The following is a 19,320-nucleotide window of genomic DNA, read 5'->3' on the forward strand; positions in this document are numbered from 1 at the left end:
GGGATGTCATGAGTGTCAGGTGGGTGTTGGGGAGTGTCATGGAGTGACAGGGGTGTAAGAGAATGTTGAGTGGGTGTTGGGGAGTGTTGAGGGTTCAGAAGATTGACGAGGCTGGCAGCAGTAGGGAGTGGACATCCTTCTTGCCAATTGAAGGTGGGGGGTTTCGGGAGTGTTAGGGGTTCTGGAGATCACTGGGGTCAGTAGCAGGAGGGAGTGGGCATCCCTCCTGCAGCGGACAGTGTCAGGGAGGGGGGTGTTTGGGGTTGGCGGCAGGGGGGAGTGGGCATCCCTCCTGATGGCTGACTTATGGGTGTGTGGAGGGGGGCAAGGGTAAGGGAGATTTCTTTGCCACAATCAGCTTAGCGGCTGTATCTATTTGAAATGTAAACCAGAATTTTGCTGGCCTACATTTCTGGTGCCTATCACGGCCCTAGGGAGCCGCTTAAGCTCATTCAAGGCCACTTCCTGGTGAAACCATGCCCATGCCTAGCATTGGACAAGTTTAAGTGCTCCAGGCATCTCCCTGCACCTGTGACAGAAGCCTACACTGTAGGTGGCCTTTTTTTTTTTTAAAGAAAATGTACATTGGCTAGTTAGACAGCATAGGATACCAACCGCTGCCTACAATCGGGACGCCGTTTCTAGAATTTGCCACTTAGTACATAAGAAGGGTTGCACAGGAAGACTGGTCTAGGTAAAGTCTAATGGAACGAATTAGCCTGAGTGAATGAAAACAAGATTTAACCACTGAGGAAATTTTTGACTGCAAGTGAATTCACTGTCCAAAAGGTAGAAAAACGCATGGTGTTGGTCAGTTTGATTGGAGTAGGACAAAGTATAGGAAATGCAATGGGAGTAATATATGTTTTGGTAGGAACTAGCACATACAAATATTTTAATAAAATACATTAGAGACAATTCTATACCTTCTCTGCCCATTCTATGTCCAGGATATGCCTATAGAACATTCTATAAGTATGAGCATCTCTCTACTTTTTTGAGAACATAACCCATATACAGGTTTATATGGGCCAACGTGTTTTAAAATTATCTCCTTAATTCTTCATCCTGAGAACTGACACCAGATATTTCAGTCAAAAACAAGAGAAAAATCTCCTCATACCAGCTATTCTTTACCTTCATCACTGTTCTCCTGCTTTCTTTTCTTCTTCTGCATATGTTCAGCCTATAAGATTATACAGTTACTGAAATGTTACACAAAAAGGCATCTGAACAACACAAAGTATCAACATGTGATAGTCCCCTGTTCCTTCGCCAGTGTGCTTTCATAGAACATATTGGGGTGCACTGGTCAAATAGTTTCATTTTGTTTAGTTTTTTATGTAATTTACAGGATTTGTTTTATCTGATATTTTTTTTTTTTAATTTCAGGGTAATAGTGTTAATAGTGTGCTTTATTTGAGCACCAATGCACAAACTATTGATAACACAAGAACTTTCCAAACTTTCAGATTTTTTTTCCTGTCATTTCAGGTTAAACATAACATGAAACGTGGTAAATATCACTGGCATTTGCCATGTTGTTTCAAATGCATGCACATCTCTAATGAAACATTTGTTATATAGAACAGTACCAGTGAAAGTAGGAACATAGGGAATATACAGATTGATCTCCATAACTTTTCTATACAAGTTTGAGAGTTCTGTTTGGACATAGTTCAAAGCATCTTTTGCAGGTGAAAACTGTCCAATCTGCACAAACTTGATAACAGTTTAAAGTAATTTGGCTTTTGCCAAAAATGGTTATAAAATAAAAAATAAAAAAAATCAGTCTTCCTGTTCATATATTTCTGGAAGTAAGAACCTTCCAGGGAACCTATAACAAAGTTTTTTCTGTATATATTGTATTTGCATAGGTCCTGGTGGAGAAAAAAAAACCCAACAACATGTAAAAGGCACAAAAAAAACAGAACATGACAAATTCAAAAGCCATTTACTCAGGCTGCATGAAAATTGGCCACTCTGAAGGGTAATCATGTATAAGATCAAAAGCACCTACTTTAGGACTCCTTTTACGAAGCAACATTAAGCTTTTTTTTATCACCGCTGCAGTGGTATTAGCTCTGACGCTCATAAAATTTCTATGAGCGTCGGAGCTAATACCACTGCTTTGTAAAAGAGGGGGGAGGGTTAATTTGTGGGGTAAAAGAAAGTGGGCTCAGGATTAGGATAAATTGGAAAAGGCAATAAGACTGTTTTGTCCCTGTTCCCCCACCTACGTATGTCTATCATAGAATAAGAACCCACACAAAAGCAAGTACAAACTTCTGCACAAAGATTTTTTGAGAAATTTTCCAAGTGAAAAGCTTTCCCCTTTGAGAACTGATGTAAAGATTCTACTATATACTCTCCTGCATAGTTTTGAAAATCATTCCCTAAATGTATTTATACTGCAATGTTTGGCATGTATACTTTGGTGCTACCTAACAAACATGAAGTTTGGGGTTTTTTTAAAAAAGGAAATCCCTTTCAGATCATGAAGAACTTTTGCATTGTTTATTATTTATCTTTTCAAGTACCATGTATATTCAAATATAAACAGATATTTTTGGTCAAAAAAGGCATCAAAAAAATTAAACTGTTTATATTGAAGACCTCCCTCCATGCCACCCCATGATATCTGGTATTTCTACCATTCCCTCTCTCCCCATAATGTCCCTTCTCCTCTTCTGCCGCCATCACTGCAGCCAGCTCTCCCCCTGAACCAGCAGAATTCTCACTCACTGACTCACTCCCTTCCACCCCGAACAAGCACAGCTTACTCTTAGTTCCTTCCTCTCTCCTTCCCTCTAAACAGATGAGCCCCCTCCGCCCACAACCTACCATACCTCTCTAGTGGTATGCTGGAGCAGGAGCGATTCCCACTTGTTCCTGCCCATGCCATCTCTATGGTAAAAGTGGCTGTGGCAACTTCCAGCAGCAATCTCATGAGACTGCTACTGAAGTCACAGCAGACATTTTTATCACAGGAAAGGCAAATGTAGGAGCAAGTGGAGATCACTCCTGCTCCAATGCAACACTAGACTACCAGAAAGGTACAGTAGGCTTTGAGTTGGGGCTTGTTTATTTATTTGGTTTTATAGCCCGTCCTCCCAGAAAAGCTCAGAACAGGTTACAGAGTTACATACATAATACAGAACAGGATACAGTTACATACTTGATATATTCATTGGTATGTTACAGTTGCTGGTGTTTAATATATGGTGCAAAAAGAAATTGGGGTAAGGTATGTAAGGGAGAAGATATAAGGATAAAGTATAAGAAGACACTAATTAATCAATGCTAATTGTGTTTTGCATCAATTCAGGTTACAGTTAATACCAGACTTTCCAGAAAGTGGCCCCTGGTCCCAGATACAATTGAATAGAGGTTTCCATACAAAAAGGTGGGAATATAAACAGGAGAAAGATACATGGTTAGAGGCATAAGTGAGACAAAGTTATGTTGTTTTTGCTTAGTTTATATATCATATTTATTAAAGATCAGTACAAAGAATACAAATACAAACCAGAAACTTCAGTATATCAACCATAGACCAAATAGGCAACTACAGGCAGCAATTACTAGCATCAACAATATTTTATAAACTACCCACATTCTTCAACCATCCCCCTACCACGTCCTCCCTCCTATCCATCCCACAAACTATCCCAAATCCCAACTTCCCTATCCCCATCCTAACCCCATCCTCCCTGCAACAAAGAGATCAAGGTTTCTGCCCCGATCTAGGAGTCTCAAGAGAACTGAACTTTTATATTCCCTCAAGGTAACCATACCCATCTCCCCTCCCTAGCCCTCTTCAAGAAAGAGAAACGTGGTATCTCCTGTTCCTCCCACCCAATATGCAACACCAGACTACAACGTGCTAAGTAATAAATTCTGACCTCTTGAACATAGAAAATGTATATAAGGGTCCCAGGTACTGAAAAAATGTTTCCTACTTTTCAGATAACCTTCCACTACTCTGGCTTCCCAAGTGGTTAAAACATGGACCAGATTTCTCTAATGCCAGTAAGAGGAGGGGGGGGGGTCTCCACAGACATCCAACTTTGCAGTATACGCTTTCAAGCTAGAAGGCTAATTTTACGGCACAGTAAGGTACCCCCTTTAAACAGGTTCTGAAAGACCCTCGGCATATTGAACACCAATCCTTGCACCAAATCAGTCACCCTTCCCTAGCAAAGAATTCAAATACTTAACTATATGCATCCAAAATCTTTGTACCTTTCAGAAGGTTCAAAAAGAATGGATAAAGGAATTAGGCTAGTACTCTAGGAATACTCCCTATCTTAAACAACTGTACCTGATTAAAATAAGCTTTAAAAAGTACTGAAAATAACACTCCCACAGGCCAGCTCCCACTATCAAACCTGGTATTCCAGTAATGTTTCTACTTGGATCCCAATGAGTCAGTGGGAAATGACGATCTCTCTCCCAATTCAATTTGAGTGTCCAGAAATCAGTGTGTTTCTCCAAAAGCCATAAAGCCCTATGAAGTGCTGACACTGAAGTACTAAATTCAGCAACACTAAGGAAAAAAGTTCAAATTTAACTGCCCATATTTTGTTTCAACTCAGTCCTCGACAAGGCGCTTGCATAATGTTTAAGTTGTCAGTAAGCAAAAACATCCCCCCTATGGTGCCCTAAAGATACCTGCAAGGTCTCTAAGGAATGAAACACCCTTCCAACAGTCAAGAAATGTTCCAGACACCCATATCCTTATACCTCCCAAGCTTTAAACACCCAATTATCAAGCCCAGGCTGAAACAGGGGATCCCCCCCTAATTGGTAATAGATCTGTAAACTGTGGATTACCGCCCAAACGCTTCACCAAAATTCTCCACCCATCTCTGAGAGCCTGAAGCAATATACTAGACCGAAAGTCTGTAGGAAGGTGCTTGGATGGCAGACAGACTACAGGGGGCATAACAGACACCCTCCAGTTAGACTGGGGTAAATTGTTGCTTATTTAGTATCCAATCTTTCAAGTGCCGTAACAAGCAGGCGAGATTTATACAGTCCGAAATGGGGAAGACCCATCCCCTCCCCCAATGACCTATCAGATAAGCATATTTCAACTTCGGTTTGACACCTGCCCAACAGAATTATGAAAGGACATGTTCCAGAGTCTGAAGATCTTTCCACAATAAACGAATCAGCAGTGCTTGTAACAGGTATAGCCACTTCAGAAAGACTACTAGCTTTAATCAAAGCAATTCTTCCACTTGAGCTCATCGAACATTCAACAGATACAACTGTCTAGTCTCCATTGACAGTTGAATTCCAAGTAGCAAAAGGACTCTGTGGCCCAGTGAAGGGGAAAGACAGACCTCCACTGCTACATAAGGTTATTCGATGATGGTAAAGCCTCAGACTTAGAATAATTAATATGCAATCCTACAAAGTCTCCAGATTTCTTAAGATTTCCTAAAAGTTCTGTCAAGGATCATTGAGGGTTGGTTAAATGCACAGCAAAAGCCACCAGCTTGAAGCAATGTTCCCCCAAAGCCACATCTTGGACATCAGGATTAGCATAAATATCCCTAATTAAGGGATCCAGAAATCAAACAAATAAAGGAGACAACGGACATCCTTGTCTTGTGCCCCGATATATCATTAACTAAAAGAATAGCTCTGGGGGAAGCATGCAAAGCCTTAAGCATAGATACAAACCTGTGAGCAAATTCATAAGCCTCTAAACTTGTATAAAAGTAATTCCACCTTACAAAATCAAACGCTTTTTCCGTGTCAAAACTTATTAAAAGCGAGGGGATGCCCTTGCGAGCTTGATATTCTAAAGATGCCAAAATCTTGCATAAATTTTTAGCCACTGCCCTACTGTGGACAAACCCTACCTGAGCCTCATGGAGCAGTGCAGGAAGAATTCTCGCAAGTCGATTAGCAATGATTTTAGTCAATAATTTAACTTTAAAAGTTCAACAATTAAATTGGTCTATAAGAAGCAGGCACGTAGGATCTTTCCCAAGTTTAAGAAGCACCAAAATCTGCACTACATTAAGATATTCTCACCTCAGCATTAACTATAACATTGAACATTTGAACAATAGGTAGTACCATTCATGTCTTCAGAAGCTTATAAAACTCAACTCTATAACCATCCAGTCCAGGAGCCTTTAAACAAGAGCTTTGACCAATGGCCAATACTACCTCAGCTTCATGAAAAGGGGAATTTAACATATTCAAGTGTGAGCATGCGAGGCATGGCAAAGCGATATCCAAATATAAGGCTTCAGGCAAACCCCCCTCCCTAGGCGAGGAATATAGTTGCAAATAAAACTACCGATACACCTCACAAATCATTCATCTGAAGTGATCTTTTCTCCCTGCCCTGACCGAACCATCAATATTTTTTGCCTAGCCTCCTTCAGGGAGATCAAACGTGCAAGGAGTTTCCCAGATTTCTGCCCACGGGTATATAGATGATATCAGCAGTAGGTCATTGATTTTTTCATTCTCTGATGCAATCTCTCATTAAGACTAACCTGCAGAGATAATAGGATACCCTTATTCATTGGACTTGGATTAACACCAGCTTCCTAGCAAGGCACAACTGCTTAGATAAACAAAGAATTTCTTAATCTCCACATCTATGCACCATATGAGTGTAGCCAATTATCTCACCATAGAGAACAGCTTTTGCTGCTTCCAAATATAATACTGGATCGTCCACATGTCTCAATCTAGGATCATTATGCATCCAGAGAGGGTAGGACCAATAGTAACTACACTGTCTCCCAGGCTGACCCTCCCAATCTAACCACACCCAACCATGATCTGAAATCATGTAGGAGCCTATCTCTGCAGCCGCCACCGTAGAAAAAATACGAGACTTGGATAGATGTGTATAATCCCGACCCTCTGGGTGGAGGATACACCATACATACAGGCCAAAGGAAGTTGACCATAAGCAAGATTTACAACCCCAACTAAACAATGTATCCCCACAAACAAATTACACCCACAGTCCAACAAGCCTTCCCTTGGTAGTCCAAATCAAAGATTCAACACCATTGGGGAGCCCACTCCCAGCAAGAATCAGAGTAACTCCACCCCAAAACAGTGCTAAGCACCAAAGTTCTGACAATGTTCAATCCCCGAAGTCTCCAGGGCATAAACCAATCAGCAGGTAAACTTGCAAGGCATCACCAAGACGATAAAAAATAGGTAACCTCTGGTAATGCAGCAGGCCATCCAATGTCCAGGCCCCACATACACCAAAGCACACAACAAACAATCCAAGCACATATACAATCAGTCCTCCACACAACCAAGTTCACATAGTGTCCAGCGAACCTAGGTCCACCCAAGGCAGAGAAAAGAAGGGAAAAAAAAATGTCCCAAAAGGGAGCTTCTCCCCGATGAACTCCTGCTCACAAGTCTCCAGGCCAGTACTGCTTCTTCATGTGGCGACTTCAGGACCTCTAGCTTTTTCCACAGTCATCACAAAAGTATGGGTCTCTGCCGCAGTTTCATAAACCTAAACATTGCCCTGGTAGTGAACCTGGAGCCATGCTGGGTACAACAGCACAAAACTAACTTTATGGGCAAACGCTGAACAGACAGGACCAAAAGACGTTGCTGAGCCAGTTTCAAGGAATAGTCTTGAAAACAGAGGACCCATTTGATGTCTTGGAGCAGAGTTTAGCTACCTCATAAAGCTTGCAAAATCGCATGCTTATGCATATAGTTCAAGACTTTGATGATAACTACCCAAGGCCTAGGAGGCTGTCATGCGCCAAGCCTATGGACATGTTCAACATAAAGAGAACCCAACTTAGACGATAAGGCCAGGGCACTGGTCAACCAAGTTTCTATAAAATCATGGAGCTCCCCATCTGTCACTGCTTCCGATAGTCAAACAATTCTCAAATTATTTCTTCTTGTTTGGTTTTCTAAGTCCTCTAGTCTATCTTTGAGGGCCTTCAAAAGCTGCTGCTGTTGCGTTTGCACTGTGTCCAAGCCTCACAGCTGATCTTCAACATCACTGACTCGCTGCTGAAAGTTAATCAGCTCCCGATTCACACCATCTAACTTCTCTTCCAAGCGCTCCAGCTTAGTTATCAATAGGAAGAGTTGCTTGTCTACAATATGCTCCAAAGTGGCCATTACCTCCGTGGTTACTTCAGCGATCCAAGTTGCTCCTACAGAGGTCCCCACTGAACCATGAGCCTCCGCCATTTTGTCTTCCACGAGGCGACCTCAATTGCAGCCTCTTAAGTGTTTTCACAGACATTACAGTGTAATCTGCTCATCCTACTGGGTGTTGTAAACCCCACACCACAGTCCCGGTCGCAAATAATGATGGGGAAACAATTTGAAGCAAAATTACTCATGTTAGAAATTCTCCCTGATTTATACCATCTTATAGAGAACTCAAGCAAACATGTAGGAAACTCGAGCCTAAATGGAAGAAATCTAATTTAGACTTAGATTAACTTAATTGGAGGCTCACTATAAGAAAATATAATTCTGAGCTGAGAAAGGCAAGAAAAAACTACTATGGCTGTAAAATCGCCAATTCTAATTACTAAAGTGGGACTCTATTTAAACTCTGGCATACATTAACAAGTCATGACCATAAATCTCTTCAGGTTTCACCACCTTCTGCAGATTATCTTGCTTCTTTTTTTAAGATAAAATCGTTACCATTAGGAATTCTTTCTCTACAGTGGACTTTGGACTTTTTTCAAATATTAAGGGTAGTTTAATGCTGACGCCAGCAGATCGTTTCTGACACTCATTTGACTTGGTGTCTGAGTCCCAAGTCCTAGTCTTTTTGGAAAGGGACCGTTGTGGTGTTCCCCAGGGCTCCCCATAGTCTCCAATCTTATTTAACATCTACATGAGTACTTTGAAATACTATGACTTGAATATTCGGGAAACTCTATTAACATAAACTGATGATATCTTCATGTTACTTGAGGTTGTCCCAGATCTTGTTAATCTAACCCCCAATATTATCCATTGCATTGCTAAGCTTCAGTCCTGGGTGATGATGGTCCAGATGAAATTGAATGCTTCTAAGACCAAAGTTTTATGGATTGGTCCAAAGTTAGATTCTCTTCCTTCAACTGTGACCTTAGGAGAATCTCTGAAAATTGAGTTTTCCTCACTAATATTGGGTATTGTTTTTCCAAATTAAATTTTTATTGAAGTTTTAAACAAAGAAATCAAGCAATACAACACATTAAGTGCTCATATAGAAAACAGTAAATGACCACCAACCACCGGTGATCTCCAGAGCTGAAGAACATGCACATTTCAAACAACCAAGTATTATCCCCCCCACCCCTCCAACACTGGTAATACACATTAAGATCAATGTTCCCCCCTCCCCCCCTCTAAAGCTAATTTCTGAGTAAGAACACTCCAGGTATATATCGACTGCAAATAATAACCCCTACGTTTAGCCACATATAATTCCATTTTCCCCAACAGAAATATTTTCACTCTCCATTCATTCAAATCTGGAACCAGGGATTGCTTCCAATATTTGGCTATAATATTAATCGCCACTAGCCCCATTCACATTAAACGGGTTTACCATCGGAACTCACAGTTGTTAGACATCCCCAATAAACAATGTAAGGGAGTGACTGGAATCTTAACCCCCAACATGAGTGACAGGGCCCCCACTACAGCTTCCCAACAAGGGGCTAACACAGGACACTCCCACCAAATATTAAGAAATGTTCCCACACCCTGGTGGCAGCGCCAACAAGTATCCAAGGCTTGGGGATACATCCTGTGAAGCCACTCCAGGGTATAATACCACCGACTCAATACCTTATATGCATTCTCTTGTATCAATGCACAGGTAGTCGCCCTACCCACCTCTAAACAAATGGAGTCCCACTCTTTAGATGTGAATGTGCAATGCAAATCTCGCTCCCAGTGACGGCGGAACCCCATATTCGGGACCACCCGCCCTCTAAGGTATTGGTAGATAACAGATATTGTCCTGGGCACCTTCTGCAAAGTCTCCCATAATTGTTCCAATTGTTCAGTCTCAATAGGAGAAATCCGATCCCACCCCCTAGCACGCAAATAATGAGTCATTTGCATATAAGCCAAATAGTCTCCTGCCCGTAACCCATTGGTGTATTGCAAAGCCTCAAAAGAGAGCACAGACCTCTTCCTCAAAAAAATCACGAAAACGCCGCGAGCCCAACTGTCCCCACCTCTCAAAGACAGGAGTGGTCTGACCCACCAAGAACTGGGGCTCACCCCACAAGAAGCAAAAGTGGAATACCCAAATCCATTATTACAAGTCTTTTTCATATCAGCCCACAACTTGATTAAATGTAAGATATAAGGGTTATCCATCTCCATTGCACACTACCGAAAAGATGTGTTGAGAATTGAGTCGGTTCAGCGAATGGCTACCAGGATGGTTTTGGGGCTCAGGGAACTCACGTATGAAGAAAGGTTAAAAAAACTGCGGATGTACTCACTGGAGGAGCGAAGAGAGAGAGGGGACATGATTGAGACCTTTAAGTATATTACTGGGCATATAGAGGTGAAAGATGATATCTTCAGTCTTACAGGGCCCTCAGTAACCAGAGGACACTCGCTGAAAATCAGGGGAGGGAAATTTCAGGGTGATGCGAGGAAGTACTTCTTCACTGAAAGGGTGGTAGATCATTGGAACGAGCTGCCTCAGAGGGTGATTGAGGCCAGCAGCGTGTTAGAGTTCAAGAGAAAATGGGATATTCATGTGGGATCTCTAGGAGAGTAAGAATCAGGGAGTGGGTCATTGGTATGGGCAGACTCGATGGGCTATAGCCCTTTTCTGCCGTCAATTTCTATGTTTCTATTGTTGGACTGTCTGAGACGACCAAAGCCATTTATTCAAACTACCTTGAGGTGCAAACGCCTGTTCCAACAACACCCCCCCACTTATGAGAACCCAGCTCCCACTCCAATAACATCTTCATCTGGGCTGCCTGGTAATACCATTGAAGATTGGGGACCCCCTTCCCCCCCTGAACTCTACTTGCCCACATCACCTTCTGAGAAATTCTAGGCTTTTTATACTGCCAAATAAAATCTGCATGTAACCTCTTAAATGTCCTCACCAGAATGGGGACAGGCAGAGTCTGAAACAAAAAGAGCAACCTGGACAAAACATTCATTTGGAGGACCGCTATACTCCCCCCCCCCCCCAGGAGAGCCAAAGCCCCTGCCATCTGTCGGATAACCAGCCCATAATTTACCTCATATAATAATAATAACTTTATTTTTTCTATACCGCCATAATCTTGCGACTTCTAGGCGGTTCACAATGAAGAATAGCTGTACAGTCAGCAAATTACAGTGTACAAATAGAGAAGAGGTCACTAAGTGGTCAGTGATTACATGGTGCAAATTGGCAAGAAGAAAGATATACATAGGTTACAATATAATATTGACATATTACATTGCAAATGGTTAGAAGTCAGCGAATAACTGAGTACAAATTGTGAAGTAGATTTACATAGGTTACAATATAATTTTGACAGATTACATTGCATATAGTTAGAAGTCAGCGCATAACTGAGCACAAGTTGTGAGGAAGACATTGTACAGTCAGAGAATACAGAGTAGTGATAATGAGGGGTAATGAATTTAGTATAATGAGTGGTAGCTTTGATCCGGGGGGAGATAGTCTGGTTAGGAAATAAATTTATTAAACAAAGTGATCTTTAATTCTTTCCGAAAGGCGCCGTATGTCAACCTGGCGCCATCAATGAAGTAGCCTAGCCAAGTTTGCTGTCTACTAGCTTGAAACTTGAATGTTCTATCCAGGAAGATTCGATATCTGCAGCCTGCGATTTTCGGATAGGCGAACAGGTTGTGATTTCTGGTTATCCTCATGGGGGAGTAAAATTCGAAATGAGGTAGTAAGTAGTTGGGGGCCATTCCCCACACCAGTTTATAACAGCAGGAGAATTTGAATAGAATTCTTGCCTCAATTGGTAACCAATGCAGCAATCTGTAGAAGGGACTAACGTGATCACTTTTCTTTAGTCCGAATATTAAGCGGACGGCCGTGTTTTGAACTATTCTCAATTTTCTCACGTTTTTTTTTGGTATACCCACATAAATGATGTTGCAGTAGTCTAGGGTGGATAGTATCAATGACTGTACCAGTAATCTGAAAGATAGAAGGTCGAAATATTTTTTTATGGTTTTCAGTTTCCAAAGCATGGAGAAGCACTTTTTTGTCACCGAATTTGTGTGTTCGATCAAGTTCAAATGGGTATCTAAGGTGACTCCTAGTATTTTTAGATTTAGATATTGGGTGATCGTGACCGTTTAGATGTATTGTTGTTGTAGTGATTTTGTCCTTTGGGCTTGCCAAGAAAATTTTTGTCTTTTCTGAATTTAGTTTCAGTTTAAAGTTGGTAGTCCATTGTTCAATTTCAGTCATGATGTAGGAGATATGCTTTAAGGTGACATTGGGCATGTTGGTCATTGGTATTAGAATAGAGATGTCATCTGCATATATATAATATGTTAGGTTTAGCTTTTGAAGTAGGTGACCTAAGGAGGAGATATAGATATTAAACAGGGTGGGAGATAGAGGGGAACCCTGAGAAACTCCCGAAGGGCTATTCCAAGAGTTAGAATAATTCCCGTCGTAGACCACTTGATAAGATCTTTTGGTTAAGAAGCCTTGGAACCAGGTCCAAACTCTTCCTTATAGACCCATTGCGTCTAGGCAATTTAGCATTATTTCATGGTCCACTAGATCAAAAGCACTGCTAAAGTCTAATTGTAAGATCAGGGCGCTGGTGCCTTTACTGAAGAGGTCATATAGATGGTTAAGGAGAGAGCCTAGGACTGTCTTGGTGCTGTATCCTTTTCTAAAGCTTGATTGGTGTTCATTTAGGAGATTGAATTTATCTAGGTGGTCTACTAGTTCCAGGTTGACCAGCCCTTCCAGCAGTTTGGTGAACAAGGGGGTGCTCGCTATGGGACTATAATTGGACGTCAGTGAGATTGAGTTCTTCTGGTCTTTGGGGATGGGTGTGATCAGTATATGTCCCATATACTCGTGGTATGTTCCACTTTTAAGAGTGGATGTTGCCCAATTAAATGGGTCCCTTTTAAATTCAGGTACTGCAACTTGCATGATCATAGATGGGCATTCGTCTAATAGACAGTTCGATTTGGCGTATTTGTTGAATAAGGTGAGGAAATTGTTCCAATTAGGGGGCTCAAACTGATTCCAGATCATATCAGCACTGGACTCCCCTTCCTGTTGTTTGAACTGGAATTCAAAATCTGGTGAGGGAGAAGGTATTGAGGCTCTTAAGTCTATGATTTTTTTGCTAAAGTAGTTGGCGAGGGTGTTGACCGCTGATATCTGTTCATTGTGATTTTTTAGGGTCTGTGTAGTATCTGTTAGTCTGTTCACTAGTTTGAACAGTTCTCTGCTGTTTGTTTTGACTTCTCCTATTTTCTGTGCATAGCATATAAACAAGTCATGTCCCCAGGCAAATAAATACCCAGGTACTTAAGACCCTTGGCTGCCCACTTAAAGGGGAACTGACGTCGAAGAGCAACTACCCCGGGCTCCCCAAGTGTAAGATTCATCAGTTCATTTTTATCTAAGTTAATCTTAAAACCAGAAACTCGCCCATACTCCTCAAAAATGTGGAATAATAAAGGCATTGTATGTTCCAGTTCTACTATGTACAGTAGGATATCATCAGCAAAGAGAGCTATATGATGTTCTATCCCCCCCACCAAAATCCCCTTGATAGTCGGATGATGCCGTATCATAAGCGCCAATGGTTTAATGGAGAGTGCAAAAAGCAAGGGGGATAAGGGACACCCTTGCCTTGAAAAGAAGTCAGTATTTGCCTGGTTGATCTGAAGACATGCTCTCAGGGCATGATATAATGCTTGAACCCATTCACGAAACGGTTCTCCAATTCCCATTTTCCCCATCACCACCCACAGGAAGTCCCACGATACCCGATTGAAGGCTTTCTCCATCTTAACCGCCATTAATACCGCAGGGTCCTGCCTCTGCTTCACTTTCCACATCAAGTGTAAAGTACGCCTAATATTATCTCCTGTCTCCGTTGAATGAACCCCGATTGATCCATATGAATCACCTTGGCAGCAATTTTCCCAGACATAAGGCCAATACCTTAGCAACAATTTTTGCATCAACATTCAACAGGGAGATAGGTCTATAAGAACTACAGTTTAACGGATCTCTCCCTGGTTTTAGGAGAATCACAATACCCGCTTCTCCCATTGTACCAGGTAAGAGATTTCCCTGTTGAACCCCATTCACAATATGTACCAAGAGTGGATCCACCTGATCTCCGAATTTCTTATAAAAGCAGCTCGTATAACCATCCAGTCCAGTCCAGGTGACTTCCCAGGCTCGGATCCCCTGATTACACCCAAAACCTCCCCCAATGTGATCGGTTCATTAAGTTGCACTTGTTCCTTGGGAGACAGGACTGGCAAGCAAACCTCATCCAAAAAATTAGTGACCTCCACAACCACCCCATCTAAGCATCGATAGAAATCCAAAAAAGATTTCCCTATGGCCACATCCTTGACCTGCAAATCCCCCCTCCTATCCTGAATTGCTGCAATAGAGGTTTTTGCCTGTTTTATTTTAATATAGCGAGCCAATTGGGCACTGCACTTATTACTATGATCACATAAGGTAGACCGAAACCACTCGCGCATATGATTATACTCTTCCATCTGAAGCTGAGCCAATTCTCCCCTTACCTGACGTAACTGCATCAACAATTGAGGATCCAGGGATCGTTTATGATCCAGTTCCAAAGATATCAAACGTTCATGCAAGCCCAACTGTGCTCGAGCTCTACGATGTTTAAATCTGGCTCACTTTATAAAAACGCCTCGCAACACTGATTTCAACGCATCCCATCGGATCCCATCAGTCACCTCCCTGTATCATAAAACTCCAAATATGTGTCTATAATCTGAATAACTTCTGCCACCACCTCAGGTGCGGTAAGCAACGAGTCATTGAGTCTCCAATATCGGGTTCCTCCCCTTACCCCAACTCCATCACAATCCACCGAAACCGGAGCATAGTCTGAAACTTGAATAACCCCAATTTCAGCCTCCCTAATCTTGTCCCATTGGTTCCTATGAACCCAAAGCCCATCTATTCATGTAAGAAATTAGTATAATTTCGTTGAGTCCCATGCAGAAGGCGCCAGCAATCCACTAAACCCAGGGTACGCATGAATGCCCGGAAAGCACGAACTGACCATCGTTGAGATCTCCCTCCCCCCTTGGAATGGTCCAATCTTCCATCAAGGAAAACATTGAAATCCCCCCCATAAACACCACCCCCTGAAGTAACTCTAGCAACTCTTCCTTTAAGTGTCGATAGAAAGCAGCCTGATCCACATTGGGACCATAAATGTTCACTAGTGTCACCCGTTGCCCCTGCGGTGTCCCTCACAAAGCTAAACATCTCCCCTGGGGATCCCTATACACCTGATGTATTATTAGTCCCAGTCCTTTTTTTACCAAAATCGCAATCCCATCCATTTTTTTAGATGTATTCTGTCCCTGATGTGTCCAAACATATTCAAAAGCAGGATGCTGCAATAAAGCAGCATCCCTAGGCCTCAAGTGTGTCTCCTGCAACATGCATATGTCCCAGCGCAATCTCTTCAGTTCCCTGAAAACGATACGTCTTTTCCCTGGACTGTTCAACCCATTAACATTTCAGGAGCCGATCCGCAGTGAATCTCGTCCCCCCCCTCATCTCCCGTTGTCCCCCATCAGAACCCATAGTATTCCCCACAACCCCCTTACCCCTCCCCCCACACATGCTGATCTAGTATAGCCCAGAACACCCATCGAGAAAGATTGAAGTATCCCCAAAAGGCATCTGTCTCCCCATACTTCCCATCTACTCACATCCCCCAATAGATATGTTAGCATCTCCCACACATGAATGCAATAATACAATTGTACCCAACCCACCAACTCCCATTCCTCACTCAAATACCCCAAACCACTCAGAAACCACATACTCTACAGCCATATTTCAAAAGAACCCCCCCTTCCAAACAACCCCACATTCTCCAAGGATTCCATGTCCCCCTCACTTACTCCCTGACCTTATTCACACATCCCTCAAAAAACCGCAATACAGGCCAGAGAGTCATCCCCCACTATCCACCACCACCTCCCCCAAGCACTGTACCAAAAAGTCCAATAGTCCAAAATTTCACGGTTATGAGTGGGGACTACTCCAACCCCCTTTTCCTTTTTTTTAAGTTCAATAATTTTTATTAAGTATTTTAAAAGGATACAAGAATCATTTAAAGTACATAGAAACAAAATAAAGCTTTCTGTATATAAAATATATAAATCTATGTTTAACTGTATAGGAGCAAAGGCTCCAGTTATTAAAAATGTATGTAAGGGATATATAAGATAAAGATGAGAGAGAGCAGTAAAGAAAAAGGAAAGAAGAATGAAAGAGAGAAGAGAGGAGAAGAAAAGGATAACAGGAGTGTCTAAGAAGATGAGCGTACATAGGAGTCTAAGAATGACCATGGAGATTTGTTGTATTTCAAGTTCATGCAGGTTCGGAATGTAACTCTCTTCTCATATGCATAGGATTCAAATCTATGATACATACTCAGAGAGTTCCACCAAAAGGTATAATCTAATAGCGAGGGTGATTTCCAATTTTTAAGAATGTGCATGAGAGCAGTCACCAACATGGTATCAATGAGTTTAGGTGGACAATTTGATTGTGTGAAACATGGGTGTTGAGAGCGAAGGATTACAATGTCTATAGAGATTTCTTCTGAGCAGTTAGTAATAGATTGTATGGTGTTCCAGACATAGGTCCAAAAAGAGCGGACTAGAGTACAATGAAATAACATATGATCAAGAGTTCCTTCCTCTTTCAAGCAGTTCCAGCAAACAGAGTCTTGCTTTAAGTTAGCTTTCCACATGCGAAGTGGGGTCCATATTGCCTGCCACATAAGAAAGTACATTGATTGTGATACTCTAGAAGATAAAAGCGGGCGATTTGTCGATGACCAGAAAAGCTCCCAATCAATGTCAGAAAGCGGAGTGGTAAGTATAGCGTCCCAGTGCTTCATAGAGTGAGGTGAAAAAGTGAAGGAGTGATCTCTTAAAATATTGTAGAAGGATGATATCGCCTTGCCTTTTAATAGAGACAGAGAAGACCAGTTGTAAATAGTATTTTTGGAAGTCATATAGTCAAATCGTATATGCAAAGAAGGCAACACTCCAGTGAGAGAACGCCATTGTGAATAAGTAGAAGGAGGCAGCGAGTATGTAGAGCACAGTATATCGAATGGAACTAACGAGTTGAGGGTAGACAATTGATGGACAAACCATATACCTGCCCGCTGCCACCTTTTCCATGATAGAGATTTGTCGTGATTTTGAATTTTGGGATTGTTCCAAAGGGACATGAGTGGACTAACATTAACTGAGATTTCAGTCAATGTATCTATAAGATAAAGAGCATGCTGCGTTGCACCCAATAAAGAGTATCTCTTTAAGTGCCTTGGTATTGACACCGTTAGTAAGCATGAGATGTGTAAAGGCGTACATAAAAAACATTCCATTTCAAACCAGGCAGGAAGATCTTGAGGGGGAAGATTTTGAGTGGAGGAGTTAGTGAGCCAGTAAGCTCCATATTTGGCTAATGAAGCAATATAATAGTGATAGAAATCAGGAAAGTTGAGACCACCGTTGATCTTAGAGGCTTTCAGTTTGGCGAGAGCAATTCGAGGTTTTTTCTTGTTCCAAATGAATTCAGATATTTTCATATTTAGCCAATTAAATAATGATTTCCGGCATAACAGAGGGAGCATAGAAAGGATATAATTAATTTGAGGGGCCAGAGTCATTTTGATGGATGCAATTCTACCCCACCAGGATAAAAAGAGTGGAGTCCATCGAGATGTAGTGTTTAGAACTAGATTTTTGACTTTAGATATATTAAGATCTTGAGCATGAACCGAATCTTTATGTATTAAAATCCCCAAGTATTTCACAGCTTCATGTGACCATGAGAAAGGAAAATGAGCCAAATCTGATGGAAGTATATTATCATTTAGAGGGAAGATCTCTGATTTCTCCCAATTAACAGAGTATCCGGAAAGGAGGGAGTATTGAGTGATAATGTGAATAAGATTGGGAAGGGAGAGTAAAGGGTCTCTCAGAAAAAGTAAAACATCATCAGCATAAGCTGCTAATTTGAAATCTCGATCAGAGGAGGGAATACCTTTAATTGAGGGACTTTGTCGTATAGCTGAAAGGAGTGGCTCTAACACTAGATTAAATAGTAATGGTGAGAGAGGACAGCCTTGTCGAGTACCTCTATGGAGGGGAAATTTATTGGATAAAGAATTGTTAATCCTAATACGAGCTGTGGGTTGATGATATAGCGTTTTTATCCAGTTTGTAAAAAATGGGCCAAAATTATACCACTTCAGGACATGGAAAAGGAAAGGCCACTCCACTCGGTCAAAGGCTTTTTCAGCATCAATAGCTAGGCCTATTACAGGGTCTGACATTGTTTTAGCATGAGCGTTAATATAGTGAAATAGGCGCAGGTTGTCTCCTATATATCTTTGTTTAATGAACCCTGTTTGATCTTTATGTATAAGCAATGGGATTATTTTGGTAAGTCTTAATGCAAGTAATTTTGCCATTATCTTGTAGTCTAAATTGAGGAGAGAGATGGGGCGAAAATTTTTAACTAAAGTGTCATCTCTGTCAGGTTTAGGGATTACTACAATGGTGGCCTCGGTGAAATTGAATTGCTTGTCCGGAGTGGAGTGGAGGAAGTCATAATATTTAAGGAGATGAGGAGCTAGTAGGGTGCGAAATTGCTTAAAGAATTCGTTCGTGAAGCCGTCTGGGCCAGGGGCTTTCCCAGCAGGTAAGGAAGATATGGCAGTTTCAATTTCTAATATAGTTATTGGAGAATCAAGTTCCAATTTAACAGATTCTGGAATGGTCGGATGAGTTAAAGAGGTAAGAAATGAGTCTATATCTGCTTCAGGAGTGGTAGATTCGGATTGGTATAAAGAAGTATAGAATTTTTCAAATTGAGAGGAAATTAGAGATCTGGTTTTGACTAATTGACCTGATGAATTTTGAATAGCCGTTATATGTAGTCTTTTAGATTTATTTTTAAGGTATCTGGCCAAAGGACGACCCATTATATTATCTCCCATGTAATGTCCAGAGTTAGAGATAAAAATATCACGCCTAGCTATA

The 19,320-nt window shown here is 41.5% G+C and overlaps 1 protein-coding gene across 4 annotated transcripts in view; it reads right to left on the bottom strand.

Annotated features, from left to right (window-relative positions):
* The window catches only part of UBR1 (ubiquitin protein ligase E3 component n-recognin 1), a 531,921-nt gene that overhangs the window by 209,126 nt on the left and 303,475 nt on the right, over positions 1-19,320 (bottom strand). For all 4 annotated transcript variants that reach the window (XM_033952836.1, XM_033952835.1, XM_033952834.1 and 1 more), the window contains exon 24: positions 1,138-1,186. In XM_033952836.1, the coding sequence (XP_033808727.1) occupies positions 1,138-1,186 (49 nt within the window). The remainder of the gene's footprint in view (positions 1-1,137; positions 1,187-19,320) is intronic.

Source organism: Geotrypetes seraphini, chromosome 7, assembly GCF_902459505.1.
Source record: "Geotrypetes seraphini chromosome 7, aGeoSer1.1, whole genome shotgun sequence".
In the NCBI taxonomy this organism is placed as follows: domain Eukaryota; kingdom Metazoa; phylum Chordata; class Amphibia; order Gymnophiona; family Dermophiidae; genus Geotrypetes; species Geotrypetes seraphini.